The sequence below is a fragment of the Apodemus sylvaticus genome, chromosome 2, assembly GCF_947179515.1.
Source record: "Apodemus sylvaticus chromosome 2, mApoSyl1.1, whole genome shotgun sequence".
Lineage (NCBI taxonomy): Eukaryota > Metazoa > Chordata > Mammalia > Rodentia > Muridae > Apodemus > Apodemus sylvaticus.
The window spans coordinates 144,492,638-144,514,526 of record NC_067473.1 but is presented as its reverse complement, the minus strand read 5'-3'; the positions used below and the strand labels follow the sequence as shown (position 1 = coordinate 144,514,526).

Below are 21,889 nucleotides of genomic sequence, written 5' to 3'. Positions count from 1 at the left end.
ACACCTAGAACTGGAGTCCTTCAGGCCAACTCTCACAGGCAGTCATTGTCACACTGGTCTCTAGGAGGTCAGGAGCTCTCTAGGGAAGGACAAAAGTGTCAAGAGCCCAGGGGACTCTCAGGGTTAGTGTAGACAGGTTAGAGAAGAGGAAATGTCGTTTTGTGTTTTCCACTGCACAGACCTAGAGACCATAAAATATTCAGAGATATTCTTCCCAGAAAGGGGAAGGGAGCACGTCAGGCACCACATTCAGAGGAAATAGATAGCTCGGGGCATAGGTAGAAGAATCAGATCTAACTGATTCCAGCACTCTCCAGCACTGTGGAATATCACCTTAGTTCTCCAGCCTGTTTCCCTAGTTCTAAAGGTGTAGTAAGCTTGACTTTGAAGGCAACGATGAGACTCAGAAATGAGTGAGCAGGTGAACTGACGTGAGGCTCACCCGAGCTGTCTTGGTCCCCACAGGAAGGATCAATACCTGCTCTCGCCTGTGAACTGTTGGTATCTGGTGCTGCATCAGACTCGGCGGGAGAGCCGAGACCATGCCACCCTCAACGACATCTTCATGAACAATGTCATCGTCCGCCTCTCCCAGATCAGTGAAGATGTCATCAGACTCTTCAAAAAGGTGAGCTGCCCCATCTGCCCCGAGGTCTCTTTCCCAGACCAGCTATGACAATAGTCTGTTATCACGGTGAGATGTAGTTTGGGCACAAGGGACCAGGAAGGCCTGTGTTGAATAATACAGAGGGCAAGGACAACGCTGTGCCCTCCTGGCTCAGATGTCACCTCTGCATTTGCCTTTGAAATATTGTGTGTACTCAGTCACCTTCGCACAGGAGTAAAAACCGTTAGGTGCATATCTGTGCAGTATACATGTATCATGGGCAATCTGGGAAAACAGAGGCAGACATGGGTCCAAAAATGGAAACCAACAGAAATTTTATCAGCCAATTACTTTGAAATGTTAAGAGTTTATGTATACCTGTACGAATACATTTCCATGCATGTCTATAATTTGTGTACTTTCTATAATGCATACTCATTTCCCCCTGTGTAAGATCATACCACATATTTGATATTGGTGCCTAACTTACATCACCTACCAGACTTATATAATGCTCTCTGTCAAAAATTTCCCACGCTGAGAACGTTTACTTGTGTTTTGAATGATTACATAGTGTTTTGTTACATTGACTTACCCAGACCTACACACCTGATCTCTTTCTGTTTAACACTTTGGCAAATGCCATTATTCTACTGTTACAAAAGGCCCCGCTGGGAACTTTTCCCCATATCCACTGTTTCTTAGGATCAGCTTCCTCAACGAGAATCATGGGAAAGCTGACTTACAGTTTTCAAGACTTCAGTGGGATACCCCATTGCTAATTTACCCAGGGACCTATCCAGGAGCCAAGGGTAAAGAGAACGGTCCCTTTTGATGTCCCCTGAAGCCGGAGCTTCTAACACAATGTCTGGCACAACAGAGGCTCTGTGTACGTGTATGAAGAACTGGACTTTCTGTAAAATGGGTTTGTCATGTAGCCTTATCTTCTCAGTCTATTGAATGAGGTAGAAATCAGCTGCTCCTTGGAGCCCATCTGAAGTTCAGGCGTGCTTTCCTGTGTAGAAGGACCTCAGTAGGAAACTATATTCCTTGACATGTAAGAAAGAAACCAAATCTGGTAGCATCCTTTGAAAAAACCTGGATGTCCTGTATATCTTAAGGTTTGTGACTTACGCCTGTGCCTTGATTTCCAACTTGTGTGAAATGCTATCTCAGCTGGTGTTAGACAGGATAAGTCACTCTCCTGTGATCTATGTATACCTAGGCTTATGATTTAAGTTGCCTTCACTTCAGTTTCTCACTTGTAAAATGACTTGGAAACACCCTGGAGGGACTTGGCAGCACAGGCTGCTCTGGCCTTGCTCAAAGATGGCTGTGACCCCAGGTCACAGCGATTGTAACACAGTGTAGCTCATCTCTTCTTCCCAGGTTCCAATTTAGTGATCTGGTGACCCTGCATTGCTAGACACAGGAGGGGACAAGCTGCTGACTTGCAGTAGAATCACCCTTCTAAGGTCTGAGCGTGGTTCGTCCGTCTTGAGGACAATACTCCTACAGAACTGTAGCCACTGGCTCATGTCCTCCCAACACACAATATGCTACGCATCTCCTCTTGATGCTGTGTTTAGGAAATGTGGTCTGAGTTTAATATTTGCATAAGCAAACATAATTAAAAAGGTAAATACAGTGTCAAAAAAAAATCCCACAGTGCTTCACAGAGAACAGCTGAAAAGCTTTAGCCGTCTGCTGGTTTCGAGTCCTAATCCTGGTATGGTCCCCGCCTACTGCTGCTGTGGGAGCCTTTTCCTGGGTGGGGAGTGACTTAGAGAGAAAGGGTCATCAAGGCCTTTAGGAAATGAAGGCTCTTTTTTTCCTGAGCTGAGCCTGGGGACAAGTGAGATAGATCTTTGCAGTTCTCATTTAGTCTGACAGCAGCCTGACTTGTGATGGAGGTTAACAGGGTGGAAAATAATGAAAAATGTCCACAGCTGAGCTCCTGGCTGCCTTGTTACCAGGCCTGTCCTGCAGAACAAAGGAAGTGACCTGGCCCCTGTGGGCTGCGAGAGTCAGGGACAAGTGTGCCTGGCTGATTTAGCCCAGTGAGGCCCCTTTGTTTTGTCCACATTATACAGAACTCAGAACTAAGCCCTGTGCTCTTTATAAAGGGCACCTACCTCAGCCACTTCTATACTAAGTGCTGAATAAATGGTGGGAAAATACATTCCATTTTATGTAGGTGGGAGAAAGTCTTGAGCCATTTCAAGGAGAGGCCAAGTGTGGCTTCAACCCCTTGTCATCAGTGTGACAGAGTTTTTAGAGTCTGTCTCTGCGCTGTCTCTCTGACCCCTCTACCAGTCTCTTTAAGCCTCTGTTTCCTCATCTCTGGGAAGTGGGTCTGGTACAATGTCTACAGAAGGGACCACTTGAAAACAGAGGCAGGTCAAATGCCAACCTAAGGTATGATGCTGAGACCCCAATCAAAGAATGGAAGCGTGTTAGTGGTTCCTAATTGGAGGCATGTGGCCACCCTGGGGCCTAGTGCTGGGTGGGGCTTTCCTGACCACCCACCCAGGCTTGCTGTGGCAGTGGAGAGCCGCAGGAGGTGAGGAGTGGTTCCTGTGGGTCTGAAATTGTTCCGACTTCCATCTTCACGAGGAACAGTGTGCTGTTTAACTCAGTCTCTTATTCTTCCACCATTCTCTGCGCTTCCTTTCACAGAGAGTCTGGGGGTTTTGTTGTTGGTTGTTTGTTCATATTGTTTTTATTTGGTTATTTTTAAACTTTTTGTTTTACGTGTGTAAGTGTTTAGCCTACAGGTGTATATGTGTACCATGTGCATGCAGTGCCTATGGAGGGCAGAAGAGGGAATTAGATTCTTTGGAATGGGTTTAACAGGCAGTTGTGAGCAGTCGTGTGGGTGCTGGGAATTGAACCTGAATCCTCTGCAAGAGACAAAAGTGCTCTTAACCACTGAGCCACTCCTTGGGGACTCTGGCCTAAGAAATGGCAGACTGCAAATTCCAGAAACCCATAGCACCTAGTGGTAGAGATCTGTCGTCCAGCTGCTCAGGAGGTTGAGCCATCACGAATTCAAGGTCAAGGCCAGCTCCGGTCACAGAGTGACTGTAACGCCAACCCAGTTAACTTAGTGAGACCCTGTCTCAAAACCCAAAAGGAGTGAACATGACCTGTCAGAATAAAGATGTTCTAAAGAGATACTTGTGTCTCTCAATCTATCAGACCAATGAAACAATGGATCCCACAGAAACGGGGGTCTCTCCAGGGATCTCATGCTAGCAGAAGGAAAAGTGTGTGTGTGTGTGTGTGTGTGTGCATTTGTCTCCCTGGAAGAGATTTCATCATAACTTCATAACAACTTGTCAAGATAAGACTGAATCCCAGACAAAGATGGGTCAGTGGGTGTGACCACACTTTAACTCGGACAGCATAGCCTTGACTCTCTATTTAAACTTCCATCTCACTTCAGGACCCCAGGGTTTTTCCTGGATCTTTTAGTCCCTCTTTTCAAAGTGGCCAGCATTGAATAAATCTCCTCTTTCTGCTATCCACTTTCAATTTCCATCTTTTTATCACTTTATTGGGGGCAGGTTGCTGGGCCTGACAGCACAGATTGTGACTCCTCAACCCCAGTTCAGTATCAAAAGGTCTTGGGAGGAAGCACAGAGACGGAACTCTTCACTAGCGTGTCTGACTAACCCTGCACTCAGTCCCTAAGTTCATGGTGGTGGGCTGGTTTTAAGGGCAGGGGTCTGGCTCAGACAGAGCCAAGTGGAACTGAAGGAAATCCTAGAGACAATCTGAAATGATCAGGACCTGTGGCTGAGGACAACAGAAATACAGTTCCTCCTGCTGGAAGGGGGGAAAAAAGGCTTTTCAGGTTTCCAAGATAACCTTGGTTTCAGGCATGGGGGAACTTTTGGGACACAAAGATTATTATCAGAAAATAGTCTCTTTGTTTCTGTTACGTGGTTCTGGTCTTTGTCTCCCATTTTTCAGAAGATTGATAAGGAGCCCTCTCTCTCTCTCTCTCTCTCTCTCTCTCTCTCTCTCTCTCTCTCTTTCTTTCTTTCTTTTTTTGTTAGTTTGTTCCATTCTCATGACCAAGTGCCCAGCAACTCCAGGCTTATATCATGTCTGTTTTAAGTCCCTTTATCTAGCATTAGATCTTCTAAGGTCTGATTGGCCCAGCATAGTCATGTGATGACCTTGGGCCTGTGGTCAAGAAGCTATCTTCATTAACTATGTGTAGGTCATCTCTGGAACAAAAGTTGCTAATTCTGCTGATCAATGAGAATGGGTGAGGGTGGCTTCCCAAGAATAGTTGGGGTGTACTTATGAGAATGAAGAGATAACAGATCACCACTGGCCTCTCTATTCAAGTCCTTCTATCGTACTTGACTGGACGTCCCTCAGCCAAGGATGCACCTTACCTCTCAGGTTTGCTCAGTTGATCTGGGGACAGCTGTGATCAATAGACAGTCCTTCCGACGCAGAAATGAAATATTACAAGTTTTGTTCTGGTTGCACCCTTGAGGCTACAAATATCTAATAAATGCAGAAACCTGTTCATTGCTTGGAGACAGAAATCAAGATAATCCACCCAAACCTTTGCTTCCTGGAGACAAATGTTTGCATTCACTTGAATCTTCTCTATGGTTGGCTTGTGGTCTCCCGTGAAGCTTCTGACTGTGGGCTGTGTTGAGTTCCTCTGACCTATAGTAATTTATGGGGGAAGCATTCAAGAGGAAGGACTGAGCAGCCTGGGGTGGAGAGGGTTATCTCAACCCTTCAACTCAATGATCATGTCTCAGCTGAAACCTCCAGATACTTTTGCATCAATTCTTTTTGAATCTGGCCTGAATTCTGCACCCTCCTCCCCCCATGTTTGTCCCCTTTAAACTTCATCTAATTAGATTCTGGCCAAATGGCTTGAAGGACTTTTTAGAGAGTAAGAAAGTAGCTTTCTCAGAAGGCATGAACTCCTCCTCTGTTGTAAAGGCTCATATCATAACCTTTTCATGTCGTCTTTGCCTGTGTCACCTTCTCTGGTGATTTGAATCAGATATCTCTTGTGAGTTGAGCCCCAGTGCCCAGTCAGTTGCTGTTTGGAAAGGATTAGGAAGTGTGGCCTTCCTGAGGAGGTAAGTGACTGGATCCAGGTTTGGAGGTTTCAAAAGGCTCCTTCTCTCTGTCTCTTGTTGTGGTTCCAGGTGTGATTCCTCAGCTGTCTCTGCCACCATCACAGATTCTGATCTGCTGGAACCAGAAACCCAATTAAACACTATTTTTCATAAGCTGATTGGTCATGGTGGTTTATCATAATCATAGAAAAGTAACCTATGTACTTTCTAATGACAATTTGTTGGCTTTGTGTTTAAGTCTTTTCCTTTAGGATATAGAAAGTGGGGCTCAGCCTTGAGGATGAGTTAGACATGAGGATGACTCGGGGAGAGAAGGTTGGTGTTGAAGGGTAAATATGAGTCTTTCAATTGTGGAAAGGGAGTTGGAAGCTGTGGAGCAAGGCAAGAGGTCAGCAGACAGAACAGATCACGGCGGAGGTCAGAGATACACCAGGTCTGAGGTTACAAATAGTAGTCTAAGCCAAATTCAGCTCTTACACATTATCTGCTTGGCTCTCGTTACATTAAGACAGTAGAACTCAACCTTTGTAATGCTGCAACCCCTTAATATAGTTCCTCAGGTTGTGATGACCCTTCCATCATAAAATTATTTTTGTTGCTACTTCATAACTGTAATTTTGCTACTGTTGTGAATCATAAGGTATACATCTGTGTTTTCTGGTGGTCTCGCTAAACAGGTCTCAACCCCCAGGTTAGGAATCGCTGCATTTTAAAACTTGGAGATTTCATTCTGGGTATAGTGGCACAGACATAGAATCCCAGCACTTGGGAGATGGAGGCAAGGAAATCAGGAGTTCAAGGCCAGCCTCAGGAGCTACTTGAGACCCTGACTCACAAAGTCCAAACCCAAACCAAACAAAACAGTGTTTTCTACTGCCCAACCTCCCTAATGCTGTCCAGTGTGTTGTGTTGACTCCTTTATTTTATCTTCCCAGCCTTTCCTGCCTTTGAGTTTGAGGTTTTACCCTTAAACATAACCTGCCAGTGAGCGTCATAGTCTAGCCTGCATTGGAGTCCCCTGACGGTGTGTTAGGTGCACATTGCTGGGCTCCACCATCACAGTTGTGGATTTAGTAGGTCTGGGGATTTGAACTTCTAACCCAGTTCTCAACCGACTGTGGGAACATGCCTGGGAGGGATTTCCAGGGTAGCCTCCTTGTTTTACAGAAACTGAGGCCTACATCTGCTAAAGGCATAGTCTTCCCCAAACCTAGATATTTGACCCAGCTCACAGTACAGCAGCAGGGAGGGTCACTGTGTGTCACACTCTTTCCTTCTACCCCTGGCTGTTGCTGAGACTAGGTATTGAAGCCCATCCCATCCCCAGCCCAATCTGTTTTCTTCAGCTTCCTTAACAATAGCCGTCCATTATTCTGCACTCCGATGCCTGTAGAATTTAATTATGTGCCCTGGCCGTGATGTGAATTTGATTGTTGGAAGCTGCAGCATTCTGGAAGAAGCACTAATGAGGAGAGACTCTTAGCAGAGCCGAGAGGGCGTTTGGGGGGCCAGTGTTTGAAAGCGGCCATTCACTGTGTGGCAACAAGGACTTGCTCTTGAGTGAGTTTTCTCGTGCCCGCCTCGAAGATGTCCATCGCATTTCATAAATAAATCAAGGCTTTTGTGTCTGATAATTGCTTTGCTTTGTAACAGAGATCAAAAGCAGCCATGGCCTTGGATTCAAAGCCAAGTTTATTTTTCATTTTTTTTCCCTTGCAGGAGAGAGTGAGGGTTTGCTAGCTGGAGGGTCCAGCAGTGAGGTCTGTGTTGGGGCGGGGAGAACAAAGAGATGAGGGACCTCAGCCTGCCTCCTCTGTCTCCTAGGGAGACGGCCTGTGAGGCAGGCCTCAGCAGGCCTTCCCAGTCATTCAGCACTCATAGGTTAGTGCTATTATGATGGCAGATAAAGAATTGTAGCAAAGAAAGGATTAGTGAATGCTTAGTCTATACAAGGCCCCAAGTGTCCTATGTGCTCTGAATTCTTTATGTCTGAGAGGAAGACACTGTCATCACCCCATTTTACAGAAAAGGAAATTCAAGAAGGTGGAGGCATCAGTTTTATACCCAACTCAGAGACAGGTGATGAGCAAGGCGAGGAAATAGTCCAAGCACAATGGCCTCTCTTGGGGAGCTCACAGAGTAGTATAGAAGTTGAAGTAGATACAAAGAAATGGTTTATTTGGATGCAAGTGGTTAGGGGTGATCAGCACTACCCAAGTTCTCTCAGAGGGAGGTTCAAGAAGGTGTGATATTGGGGATTCAGTGCTGCAGTAAACCGGGATAGTTAAAGTTCTTCACAGCTTGACTTCCACAGGAAGCTGAGGCACAGTGCAGAAAGATTGGGGTCTCACCTGGAGAAAGGGATGGGGAGTAGGAGCTTCATGGACACCATGTGATGTGATGGAGTCATAGGCAAGCTGAGACCCCTGCATTGTGCTCAGAGGTTGGGCCCTTCTACCCTTATGCTGACTAGTCATTGCTTGGTGATTGTCTCTAGAAGTGTGGGGGAAGGGAGGCGGGGTGCCTGCTAAGGCAGATGGCTCCTTCAGCCAGGGGTAGCTTTTCCTAGGAGGAAGGTCATAGTCCTGAAGGGGAGCTTGAGTGTTACATGGCCTTGACAAATCCATGGAGCAGAGCACATGCGAATCAAAGATCAGTGGGAGAGGCAGACCAGCACCACAGCTGAGCTCCGCCTCAGTCTCTTTCAGCCACAGGAGGACAGCGTGATGCCTTCCACTCTGCTTTTTCATTTTCAAAGTGGAGCTAATGGACATTTTCTTCCTATGGCTGATCCAAGATTAAACGAAGAGATGAAATGCCCACCTAGTACACAGTGAGCAATCAATGCACGCTAGAGATTCATAGGGTTGTTTGTTGGCCTTTGAGAAGGAATGGCATGCAGGAAGATTGGAGACAGGATGCTAGGAAGGTTTTCTTCACGGGGCATAGGTTAAACAAATCCTAGGAAGACACTCACCAATTGCTTTGTCTTCTTTTTTTCTTTTTTAATAACACTTTCTTTCTTTCTTTCTTTCTTTCTTTCTTTCTTTCTTTCTTTCTTTCTTTCTTTCTTTCTTTCTTTCTTTCCTTCCTTCCTTCCTTCCTTCCTTCCTTCCTTCCTTCCTTCTTTCCCTTCCTTCCTTCCTTCCTTCCTTCCTTCCTTCCTTCCTTCCTTCCTTCCTTCCTTCCTTCCTTCCTTCTTCCCTTCCTTCCTTCCTTCCTTCCTTCCTTCCTTCCTTCCTTCCTTCCTTCCTTCCTTCCTTCCTTCCTTCCTTCCTTCCTTCCTTCCTTCCTTTCTTTCTTTCTTTCTTTCTTTCTTTCTTTCTTTCTTTCTTTCTTTCTTTCTTTCTTTCTTTCTTTCTTTCTTTCTTTCTTTCTTTCTTTCTTTCTTTCTTTCTTTCCCTTATGACTTTGACTAGGACCTCTAGCCTGTACAACATGGAGGAAAGAGGTACCCTTGACTTCTAACTTTTGACCATTTAAGAAAAAGTGGGGAAATTGGGATCACTGAAGACCCCACAGCCTGGTGAAGAGGGTTTATCAGCACCACTAGCAAATCATGCTTCCTGCTTCGAGGTTGCTCATAAGATTAATATGCGCATGTTAAGAATGCTCCTGCATGCCAAGCCAATTCAGTTAGGAAGTGTCATTAAGATGCATACATGAGGAGAGAGGAGGGAGTGCAGATTAATGTCCTTGATGCACAAATTAGCCACATCCCGGGAGTCCTGGTAATGGTCTGTCATCGCGTTCAGATATACATATTTCATAGTTCCCATTGTAATTCTTTCATTTCTCATAATAGTCAAAATTATGAGTTTCTTCCTCTGGTTTCAAATGTTTTTGTTTTGCTTTTGAGGCTGGGTCTCATCCTGTATCCTTGGCTGGCCTGGGGCTTGCAATGCAGAGTGAGCTAGCATTGAACTCAGAAATCTGCTTGCCTCTGCCTCCCAAGGTTGGGATTAAAGGTATAATAAACTACCATGCCTAGAAATTTCAAATTTTTTTATAACTTAAAATTATTTTTAAATTTCTAACTGTTGTGGTTTGGGCTGGATATATATATATATATATATATATATATATATATATATATATATATATATATCCTGTTCTTCAGAGCAGTTCCTGGCACCCACACAGTGGATCATGAGCATTCATAACTCCAGTTTCAGAGGAGTTAACATCCTCTACAGATCTTTGATGGCATCAAACTTAAGTGTCTGATATGATCAGGCATATAAGTGTTTTGCATGTATCACATATATATGCAAACACTTATATGCATAAAATAAATAAGTTATATATAATTAATGAATTTAGGAGAGAGATTGATTTATGATATATGTACATTGAGTTCCAATGCCTGTGGAGTCCAAAAGAGGGTATCAGATTGCCTGGATCTGAGTTTACAGGGAGTTGAGGGGTTTGGGAGCACAGCTTAGGGCCTCTACAAAAGCAATATGTGCTCTCACCTGCTGAACCATCTCTCCAATACCATAAATTTAAAAAAGAATAATATATACTCCAAAAGAAAAAAATTAGTAAATTCCTTTATATAATTTAAAAAACTGACCCTGCAACAGCAAACAAATTAATAGATTGATAGACAAAATACATTTGAGATAAGGAGAAGATATTTGGTCTTCACAGATTAATAAAATTTTAAAAGCCAGAAAATAAAATCAACTTTTACAAATACATAAAGAAGGAGTAAAAACCAGCCCAATTGGAACATGACTAAGAGATACAACTGCTCAGATCACAAACAATGTAACTGCAATACTAAAAATTGAGGAAGGTTTCTCATACTGATAATCAGAAGATGCTTGAAACACAACTTGATGCCAGGTGGATTGACAAAGTCCCTGGAGGAGACCAGTATATAGCATGTCAGGGATTATCATAGGAATATAGATTGTCCTGTATCACTGGAAGAAGTAAATGGTCTAGTATTAGTGGAAGAATTACAGACTACAACCAACAATTCCACTTTAAAGAACAACCTGAAGATGTTCTAGGTCATCTGCATGCACACTCCTTTTTATGGAGATTGTTTTATAAACAGCTCAATATTTGGCTCACAATTGTAGGTGACTGTTCGTAGTTTCAGGGAAATAAAGGCCGGAACCCCAGCCACATTACAGTCAAGAACGGAGAGAAGATGGGGACCCATGCTGCCGGCTTGTTCATCCTGGTCTAGCTTCCTTTCCTCTTACACGATTTAGGTCCCTCCTAGGGAATGTGCTGCCCACAGGGGTTGGGGCAATGAGAAATTAAGACAATGTCCCACAGACATGACCACCGTTCACCCGGGTTAGATAATTTCTTGTTAAGCATCTGTCCTGTAGGCTGGAGAGATTCTAAGGAGCTCTTGCAGAGCACCTGGGTTTCCGCACCCACATGGTGGCTCTCAACCCTCTCTAACTCCAGCTCTGGGAGATCTGACACCCATTAAGTGAATGGTTAATTACATAGCTGTGGCAGTCACATGCTAGAAGAGTACTAATAATTGAGATCAAGGTTCTACATCTGTTAGTATCAACTTGTGTCAAACTTGCAAATATGATGGTGAGTGAGAGGAGGGAGGGGGGCGTCAGGGATGATATTTTCCCCCGGCAATGTGGTACAGGTCTATGGTCTCAGTACTTGAGAGGATTGAACAGGAGGAATTCTAAGTGTGAGGACACCATGAGTTAGAGAGAACCAGTCTCAACAGTCTCTCTCTCAAATATAGAGCAGCATTTTAGTAAAATGTAGACACCCCTCACCCACCCCCACACCCCCCCACACCCGTGAAAAATTTATATTGCTCTATTTTTTTAGGTCCCTGTCTGGAATGGGTCTAGGTGGCTGTGGACCTGTAAGAGCACACATCAGCTATAGAATAGTCACTGGGGAATGAACAGGGAGGAAGGATGCAAGAACACTTTCTAAAGTAGTTAGAACATTTCACTTTCTAACTAGTTTCAAAGAAAAAGAAGTGGCTCCAAATCTTAATAATTATTAAACTTAAGTAGTGTGTTCTTTGTTTTCTTCTGTTTTAAATTTTGGAGAGTTTAAAGTGAGGGTAAAAGTCAGTTGAGGCAAGCTGGGTCAGAAAGGTGCCTCAGTGTCAGACAGAGAGGCGTTGGGCTGTATTTTCTATACACCAAAGACCCACTGAACATTCTTGACTGAGTTTCATTCATTCAAGGAGTCTAGCTATCTCACTAGTGAAGTGCTCAGAGTCATGATGAAAGGTGACTAATTTTACACATGCATTTGATATCTTTGAAGGCAGAAATGCTGAACCAAGGTAGGGAAGCTACATGCATAGCAGTGATAGAGTGTTCTCAGGGGTAGATTAGGAAAGGTGGTATGAAAATGGAAAGGAAAGGGAGGAAGAATGAGTAGATGGGAGGTTGAATGAGTAGACAAATAAATGAGTGGATGTGTAGGTGAGTGGAAGGACTGATGAATGGGTAAGTGGGAGAGTGGAAACGTAGGTGGGTAGGTAGATGGATGTCTAGGTCAGTGGATGGATATATGGATAGGTGAGTGAATGAGTAGATGTCTAGGTGCATGGGTGGCTGGATGGGAAAGTGGGTGGGTGGGTGAATGGGTGGATGTGTAGATAAGTGGGAAGACGGATGGATGGATGGATGTGTGGATGGGTAGATAGATGGATTGATGGGTGCATGGATGTGTGGGTGGATGGTTGATGGATGGGTGGATATATGGATGAGTGGATGGATCGATGGGTGGACAGGTGGATGGATGGATGAGTGGGTGGATGGGTAATGGATAGGTGGGTGAATGGATGGATGGGTGCATGGGTGGATGGATGGATGGTTGGATGGATGGGTGGGTGGATGGATGATGGATGGGTTGACATATGGATGAGTGGATGGATGGATAGGTGGATGGATAGGTGTATGTATGAGTAGGTATATGCTTGTATGTATGTATGTATGTATCTATGTATGTACGGATTGATGGATGGTTGGGTTGGTGGATGGATGATGAATGGGTGGATGGATTGATAAGTAGATGGATGGATGGATAGGTGGGTGGGTAGGTGGATGGGTATATGGATGGATAGATGGATCATGGATGGGTAAGTGGATGGATAAGTAGATGGATGGGTGGGTGAAAAATAATGAATAAACTAGTAAACACATGAGTAAAGGCATTTTTGAAATGTCAATGCACTTCCCATTCTTCCCCCACCAGAAACAATGCAAACAAAACAGAAGATCATGCTGTAAAGTGGTGGGAGTTAAAGAATGTCTTGGGTCAGTGACTTAGTGGTAGCAAATGATTAACAGTGTTTCCAATGGAGCACATCAGCTCAAGAGCATCCATAGGCTTGAAACTATCACGGAGAGAGAGACAACATCAAACTCAGAACTGAGGTCTTCATAAGAAACAGGTCTTGAATACTCCCAGGACAGGAGGATCCCACTCTCGGATATTAGTTTCTTATCTGTATGAGATTCTAGCAGAAAAGAAAAACAAAACAAAAAAGCAAGTAAATGGAAAATTGTCAGCCACTATCAGGACACAGCCAAGAAAGATTACTTCTGGTATGTTCTATGCTCACAGACTTACAGCCCAGCAGTCTATACCACCTCTGTTTGCAGGGAAGCCAGGGGTTGGGTAGAGACCTACTCACTAATTGTGACTGATTCTACAAGACGGCATGGAAGACTGAATGTTATGTAATATTTACAATGATCTGAAGTAGAGCCTTGTAAATATCAGTATGCTTTCTAGGACAAGGCATAGGGACATTCGGGTATGAGGGTTATTTTTAAGTGTTTCCAAACATCACCACTACCACCACCACCACCACCACCACCACCACCACCACCACCACCACCACCACCCCCACCGCCACAACAACAACAACAGCAATGACCAGAAGAGAAAAAAGAAGCATTTTCTTACAGAGGCAATAGAATATAAAATCTGAGAATGATACACATGCTGTCCTAGTAACAGTGGGCCAATGATGTTCCTTTATTGAGTGTCTGCATCCTGATCTTCAAAGTGGGGATGCCTCCCCAAATGGCTGATCTAGACTCACACAAGCATCTGAGAAAGCAGTTAGCATGGTGCTCAGCATGCACCATGTGGCCCAGAAACAGTAACTGTCACTATCTACAATAATATGTACCATTTATAATAATAGCACTAAACACTGTTATGAATGATGATAGCAGGTGTCTGCTTAACGTGGTTACTAGTAGTAGCAGTACCAGAGATCCAGAAACTTCTATCCCGACTATGTCAATCACTGCTACATAACTACCTTAGTTACTTTCTCATTGCTGTGACCAAATACCCAGCAAGGAGCCACTTCGAGAGGAGGTGTTTACTTTAGCTTACAGTTTGAGATGGAATGCATTCTGCCATAGGGGGGAAGGCATAGTGTCAGCAGTGTAAGGCACTTATTCTGCACCAGGTTTAGGAAGCAGAGAGAAGGCAGGAAGCAGGGCTAGTTTATAAAACCTCAAGACCCTCTCCGAATGATCCCTTTCCTCCTGCAAGGTCCTACCTCCTCAAGCTTCACAGCCTTCCCTGAGAGTGTCACCAGTTGGGAAACAAGCTCCAGTCCCCGAGCCTTTGGGACCTTTGCACATTCAAAGCACATCTGTGAGGAATCCTTGGGTGCCCTCAGGCCAGTTATTTTAGCAGCTCTGAAAAGAAAGCTTTCTGAGTCAAAAATGTCCCCAGGAGATACTGAGAACCACTGCTGAGTTGGAAGAGGAGGAGGGTGCGGGGTGCACACGAGGCCAGCTTTGCTGCTTAAGCAGGAATGGTTCCATTTGGAGCTGCAGCAGGAGAAGCTCATGCTAATTCTGAGGAAAGAAGCAGCTGAAGGGGATGGCCCAGAACAGGGAGAAGTAACCTAGGAGAGCTAGAAGAAGATTATCTGAGGGCAGGGTGGAAGGCGGATGGGCTGAGGGAGGTGTCCTGAGGGAAGCAGATGAGACAGCACTTAAGACCCATCTGTGAGGAGCTGCCTGTTTTTTGTTTGGAGCCGGGTGTGTCGACTTTCCAGGAGGAGCAGATAGGTCCACACCCCCTGGGACACACCTTTAAGCCTTTGCTCTGGACATAAGGAAGAGCACAGCAGTACTGGGCGATGGCCAGTGCTCAAATGTACCAGGCATCTGAATATGGGGCCTTCATGAGCCTTAAGTCTGTGATTTGATGGGCAAACGTGCCACAGGACGGAAGACAGTAGAAGGATGTGTTGAGACCTAGGACTGAAAGGGAGGTGGGTTTTGCTATTTCATTATATTTGTTTGCTTTCATTTATTTGGAACCTCAGAATTAGGAAGATTCTAGAGTGGCCCTGGATTGTGGCCCAGCATGAGAGCATCTATTCACACAAAGGTGAGGGAAGAGAGACAGGCCTGGTGGTAGCAGGGATTGGGGAGACAGATGGGCGGTTCCCAGAGATCACTGACAGGCAGGAGAGGTTGTTCCAGATCAAGAGTATTCTAAAGAGCTATTTAGAATGGAAGATGAAGGGAGGCACCTTCTTAATCAAATCAACACTTTAAAAGTTTTTACATTGTTTGATTGGTTGACTGCTTTGTGTGTGTGCACACGCAAGCATGCACACACATGTGGAGACCAGAGGACAGCTAGCAGGAGTTGGTTCTCTCGTCCCACATGTGGATTCCAGATGACAACTCTAGTTGTTAGGTTTCGTAGCAAGTGCCTTTACCTTCTAAGCCATCATCTGAGCTCCCAACCCAACATTTTAAGAAGTATTAATTTTTGTTTTTTAAAAAATATTTTTATTCTTGAAAGGTTTTTGCATTTATAGTTTTTATTGCTTCTATCCATCCAATACTACCTCCCTCCAACTCCTATTACACTGCCACCCACTGCCTTCCCAACTTAAATAAACTGTTATTAATAACCCGCTGAGCCCAATTAATGCTGCTCATATGCATATAGGGATGCAGCCATCCAGAGGAGCATGGACAACCTACCACCCGTCGTGTCCCCAAAGAAGTGTGGCCCTCCTCCTTCCCTCAGCAGCTGTCATCGTCCAATGGAGCTCCTTATATAAGGGTGGGGCCTCAGTGTCTCCTCCCTCAGCCATGTTGGAACCCGGCTGACTTAATCTTGTGATGGCCTTATGCTGGCGACAGTTTCTATCAGCCAATGTCTACAGAAACCATGTCACCGTCCAGAAGTCCACATGCCACCACTTTCTTCCCCATTCTTTCTGCCCTTTCTCCTGTGAGGTCTCCTGAGCCTTGGATGGTGAGAGGCTGACGTAGGTGACTCATTCATAGCTGAGCACTCAGGGTTCCTTATACTAGGGCTTTGACCAGCTGTGAGTCTCTGCATTAACCCACAGGGAAAAGAAGCTCCCGTGACCAAAGCTAAGAGCAGCACAGGTCTGTGGGTATAAACGTAGATATTCAGAATGCAGCAAGACAGCGTGGTTATTCAACAAAGTAACAGCAGTAGGTATTCCTTAGGGTCTGGAATCTCCTCTGTCATGGGCTATTGACACAGAACCAGGCATAAAGAGCTGGTCTCACGTTCAGTCAGAGGACAGTTGCTTTACCCCTGTAACCGTCATACCCCTATTGTATCCGTGAGCATGGATTTCCAGAGGTCAGTGTGATGGCATGCAGTGTCCAATGCTGGGTAAGACCACTGATTTCTCCCCTGCCCCAATCCCCCAGTAACCTACACAGCACCTTTCGTTACTATGTAAACTAGCAGCAGGGAGAGTTTTCTGGTCAGTTGAGGTTGATTTCTCTCTGTCTGGCAGAGAAATGAATGATGCCTTCATCGGTATGATCTTACCATATAGTTATGGTAGACAACCAGGAGCAATAGCAGTAACACATGCTGCTTGGGAGGCCTTTGGGGCCTTCCTGACTAATAACTGTGGAGAAGTAGCCTATGCTTGCCCCTGAGATTTTCAGTTTAACCCTCATATTCTGGAAGCAGCACTGTCCACCTATGCAAGGGTCCTTATGTTCAAACTCCTTTAACAAAGGAGGACTTTGGCATGGGATTCCATGTATCCTTAATTTTGGCTAACTTCTAGGCTCTCTCATTTCTCTCTCTCCACATTCAAACCTTTTCCTCAGGCATTTCTTTTGTCTCCCTTTATGACCTCTATAGTCTCTCATCTAAACTAATTGAATTTTTCCTTGTGTTGTAAGATTGTAGTTTTCTGTATAGTTTTTCATGCCCCCTTTATTTTGGTTAAGCCTTTGGCAGATGCCCCGTTTCCTCACCCCTCATGCACCTCCACACTTGGACCTCCCCTCGAACCTCCCAGTGTTCTTACTTCTTCCTTTCATTTAACCTGCATTTCACCATTTCCTCTTCCGTGAAGCATCCATTCACATCCAGGGGCCTGTTTCTAGCGTCCTGGCTTCCACAGGTACTACTGAAGGTAAAACACAGACAACAAACGATTCAGAGCTAGGATCTGCATATAAAAGAGAGCATGTGATTGTTGTCTTTGGTGTCTAGGTGAGACCTCCCTCAACATCATTAGACAGTGCTTTTTTTTTTAGTTATTGTCCTAGTGTTGTGTTGCTATAGCTGAATGACCCAGAGCAAGTAACTTAGGAAGAGTTCAAGTTTACTCTGATCACAGTTCTGAAGGCTGGAAGGCCAAGGATGAAGTTGGCCATGACTAACAAAGGCCTTCTTGCTGGTAGGTGCTGCAGAACCCAAGGTTGTGCAAAGGTCACACGGAAAGACAGAGTAAGTGGTGCACACTGTGATCTCTCTTGTACAAAGCCACAAATCCTGTGTGTGGGCCAATCCTCCTAACCTTAACTAATCCTAAACACCTTCCATATTATTACCACAAGGGTTCGAGGGTTAGGTTTCAACAGAGTTTGGGAGTGGATGAACACTCCAAAGGTAGGAGATATAGAAGGCGGCATTAGTGTTAGAAACGGCCCAACTCAGAGTTAGCTTCATGAGGCTATGGACAGACTCCTTAAGAATTAAACTTTTAATATCTAGCTTATAAAACCCTAAGATCTATATTAAGACAAGCCACTTGTTGTTATTTTGGGGATTTTGGGGTATGGTACTGGAGACCAAGCACAGGTCCTGTGCATACTCAGGACTCAGTCTACCTCTGAGCTACATCTCCATTGTGCAGGAAAGTCTTAAGAGTTTCCCCCTCAAAAGCATTATCAGCCCTGCATTAAAACTAAAGCAAATTACACATGGCAAGATAGTCATGGCAATGGAATTGATTTCATTCCATTGCTGTATCATTACAAGAGAAACATTGTCATTTCGTTTCCTGTTGATGCACATTAATGTTTGCTTGTTTTGACGAAGAAGGATAAAAATGGCCACCTTTTTTTTAAATATTTTTATTTTCTATATTCTTTGTTTACATTCCAAATGATTTCCCCTTTCCCGGTTTCCCCCTCCCCATATGTCCCATAAACCTTCTTCTCTCCATCCATTCTCCAATCACCTCCCCCCTTTTTCTCTGTCTTTATATTCCCCTCCAATGCTAGATCAATCCTTTCCAGGATCAGGACCCTCTCCATACTTCTTCATGGGAGTCGTTTGTTATGCGATTTGTGCCTTGGGTATTCACACCTTTCATTTTTAACTTTAAACTGCATCCATGAGTGTTTCCTAGGGCATTTATAGAGCTCCTCTTGTATGTAAGTCTTTATGGCCAACCTTTTACAAGAAATTCTTCCAAGGGAAGAAGCTTCTTGGTTCAGCCTGGGTCACAGTTTTTTCTGTGATCCCATCTCTGGGAAAACTTGCAGGTCACTGTGTCACAGCCACAGTCTGGTGGATCAGCCATGTACAGGCCGGTCCCACCTGCATCTCATGTTGGAATGGAGAAGCAAGCGGTGGCCATCGAAGCCGATGTGTCTCTAGTTGGGCAATTGAAACAAAGGGGAGTGGACTTTCTTTGGCGGGAATGGGAAAAGGTTGTGGGGAAGGCCTGGGAGGCAATATCTGAGCAGATGGTGAGGAGTACATCAGAGACACAGGCCGTGTCCTGTGGGATTGGCCTCCTTCCCACGTGCCTGTGGCCTGGACTGTGTCCGTTGCAGCTTTGCAGTAGCTGTTCGTCTTCTTCTGTGCGTCTGTAGGCTGCACTGAGCCCAGAAGAAACAGACTGGGCTTTTGAACCAGATCGACCAAAAGCTGATTGCAGGCTCTGTCATTCTCTAGTTCTACCATCTTGGGCAAGGTGCTTGGTCTTCTGAATCTCTAGCTCTGCCCATGTGTCAAAAGAGAATGATAGTAGTAGCCACTTTAAAGGTTTAAATTAGTACATGGACTGGACTTCGAACAGTATTGAGCAAATAGAAGATGTTTCATGAACCCTGAAACTGTCATTAAATACTGCTTGAGAGTAGGGTTTTGCTGGTCAGCTTTTTCTATAGTGCTTGGTAGAGACTGTTCTCTACTAAATATTCCATGCATGTGTGAACGGATCCAAAGCTAGGGAGGAACTGGAAGAGATATCATAGGCCCAAGAATAGGCTCAGGGTGCCATGAATCCATGTAGGTCATAGTGTTGGGGTCTGCTGAGTAGTCTGTGTTTTAGCAACCATGTCCTTCAGAAGCACCTACCTTTTGAGACTGCCACACAATGTGTACAGAATTTAGGACTGAGAACTACACAGTTGAGTTATAGAAAAAATATCCAAACAAAAATCTCATACTGTTTTGGGCAAGCTTCCATTTCTGACCTGAGCTGGATTCATAGTTATCATGGTATGCATGAAGCCCACAGCTGTAAGGTGGATGTACCTGAGAGAGGAATGGATACTGGATGAACAGTCTGTTTACATGCCAGGGGTCCTGGCCCAGCGGATGCCATCCTTATGAGCACCCAGAGGTGCAGATGGCCACTCCTCGCTACGATGATTTCTGGTTTCGGAATCATAAACCAACTGAGACCCCTCTGTGAGGCCCTGGACCCTGTGGCCATCTAGAGAACATGAGACTTCCATAGGGTTTGGAATACTGGGCCATCTAGTCTTCCTAGAGTAGCTGAAAATTGGGGCTTATAAGGGAAATATCTTGATTGTTAAATGCTGGGATAGTGCTCAGGCTTTGTAGAATCACCAAGTGGCCAGAGTATTCCTGCAGGCCAGAAGGCTGCTGCCTGGAAGCCTTGTCTAAGACAATACTTTGCTGAGGAATAGTTTAAGCCCTCCATGACATTAGGCAGTATCTAGAAATGACTGTGGTGGTTACAACTTCAGGCTAAAGGTAGAGATTACTACTTAGAAGAGCCAGGTAGGCTACCCAACAGCCTGCCATCTCACAGGATGGTGCCCCAAACAAAGAGTTAGTTGTGCCTAAGGGAGTTTAACTGGGGTTAGCTGTTGAGAAAAAGGAGGCTGGGGACACCTGCTTTACAGTGGTTGGCCCTTGTGACTAGCTAGCCTCAGTTTACCCTTAGTTTGTCAGAAAGGCAAGACTGTGAGGAAGGTTGAATCTTCTTTGGACCAACCTTGTGTGTGAAGGAATGACTTCCATCCAGTGTCCTTTGCAGGCATGAAAATAATGCAAAAAATGTGGAGTGCCACAGTCAGTTGTTACTGGGTCCCCAAGGTCTGGGTGTGGTGGCCTGTTGAAGATTGTCTTGGTTTTGGCCTCCTGTCCCTGGTGGAATGTTTGGTTTGGGTTTGTTACTCAGTAGTGTTTGAAACTGTAATTAGGAATACTTCCCTTCCTTAACCAACTCCAGCCATAAAAAAACAAAAACAAAAACAAAAATAATAAGCTTTGAAGGCTGCTGGCCCCTCACCAACTCTGTGGCTGTTTAGGGAGATGCCCAGGAGTTAATGCCTTACGACTCAGCAGGTCCCATATGGTGGTTTACAGTTCTCTGGAGGAAATCTCTAGATGCCTGCTGGTACCAACTTGGGCTATATGGAGTTTTGCTCACAGTTGGTAGAAGGGCTAAACCCTTCTCCTGCATCACACAGGTCCCGCTTTTCTATCTCATCAAGTCAGCTCAGGACTCTATCAGCACAAAGAACAATCCATGGTGTAGAGTTAGGCTGGGATGAAACTGCCTGGAAGAACTGAGCTTGAGGGACAAATGCAGACCAATGCATGCTTCTATTAGGATGTAGAGAGAGTTGGATTATAGGGAGTGAACCCCCAATTCCTGCTACAAACTGTAAAGGATTGGGCAGTTTGAAAGTAGGATATGGACTGAGGAGAAGAGATAATCAAATGTCTACAGAGTAATTTTAAAGTTTCGTCTTGACAGCCCCAGAAGCCATCACCCCATACTTTACAATCATGGTGCTGGGAATGCGTGTGTTACTTTTTGGTAATTTGAGTTTGAAGAGACAACCGGACAAGTTCTACGGGCTGACATTTGTTCTTATTCCATATTCCAGAGCAAAGAGATTGGCCTGCAGATGCATGAGGAGCTGCTGAAGGTCACCAATGAGCTCTACACAGTAAGTTCTACCCAGGACCATTGCTGCTCGTTTGTGTCTCTTGTCTTTAGCTAGAGAGAAGCAGGGCAGAATCTGGAGTGACAGTGGGTCAGCATGAAAGTTTTTAATGACTCGTAACCCCAACTCCCGATTCCTTATGTTTGGGATGGGTCCAGGGCATGTGCAGTGAGTTACAGTGTGTGAGAGAGTAATGCCATCTGCCAGATACAGGATGTGTTACTTACGAGCACAAAGGTCCTGCCATGGAGGCTAGGAACATGGGTGTGAAGTCTTCAGAGGGCAGGGATATGGACTTGGGTGCCAGGTGTCATAGGCTCCAGGTAGAGAGTGATGTTCAGTGACTGTGGCCTTAGACGGGCACAGAGCTTGTTTGGATCCCTTTGTGTTTGTCTGTAGAATGGAACGCTGCTCTGAGAATAACCTGAAGTGAAATGGTGAGCACGCCTGACTGTTTCCAGTGAACAACATTGCAGTTTAGGGCATAGCTGACCTGGCTGCTTTCTTTGAAGCCAAAGCCAAACTACACTAAAGATGGGCATTCGAGCTGAGGATGGTCGTGGGATGGAGAGACACTGCCTAGGCTGTAGGGCAAGAACTGACTTTGGCTTCTTGGTGAGGACTGTGGAGAGCCTCATAGACATCCTTGGGGTACAGTGTAAATTAGGCCCTTCAGGTGAAATACCAGGTAGAATTTTTAT

The 21,889-nt window shown here is 44.9% G+C and overlaps 1 protein-coding gene across 3 annotated transcripts in view; it reads left to right on the top strand.

Annotated features, from left to right (window-relative positions):
• Positions 1-21,889, top strand: part of Srgap3 (SLIT-ROBO Rho GTPase activating protein 3) — a 229,698-nt gene that overhangs the window by 127,971 nt on the left and 79,838 nt on the right. For all 3 annotated transcript variants that reach the window (XM_052174488.1, XM_052174490.1, XM_052174491.1), the window contains exons 3-4: positions 466-628; positions 21,129-21,191. In XM_052174488.1, coding sequence (XP_052030448.1) covers positions 466-628; positions 21,129-21,191 — 226 coding nt within the window. The remainder of the gene's footprint in view (positions 1-465; positions 629-21,128; positions 21,192-21,889) is intronic.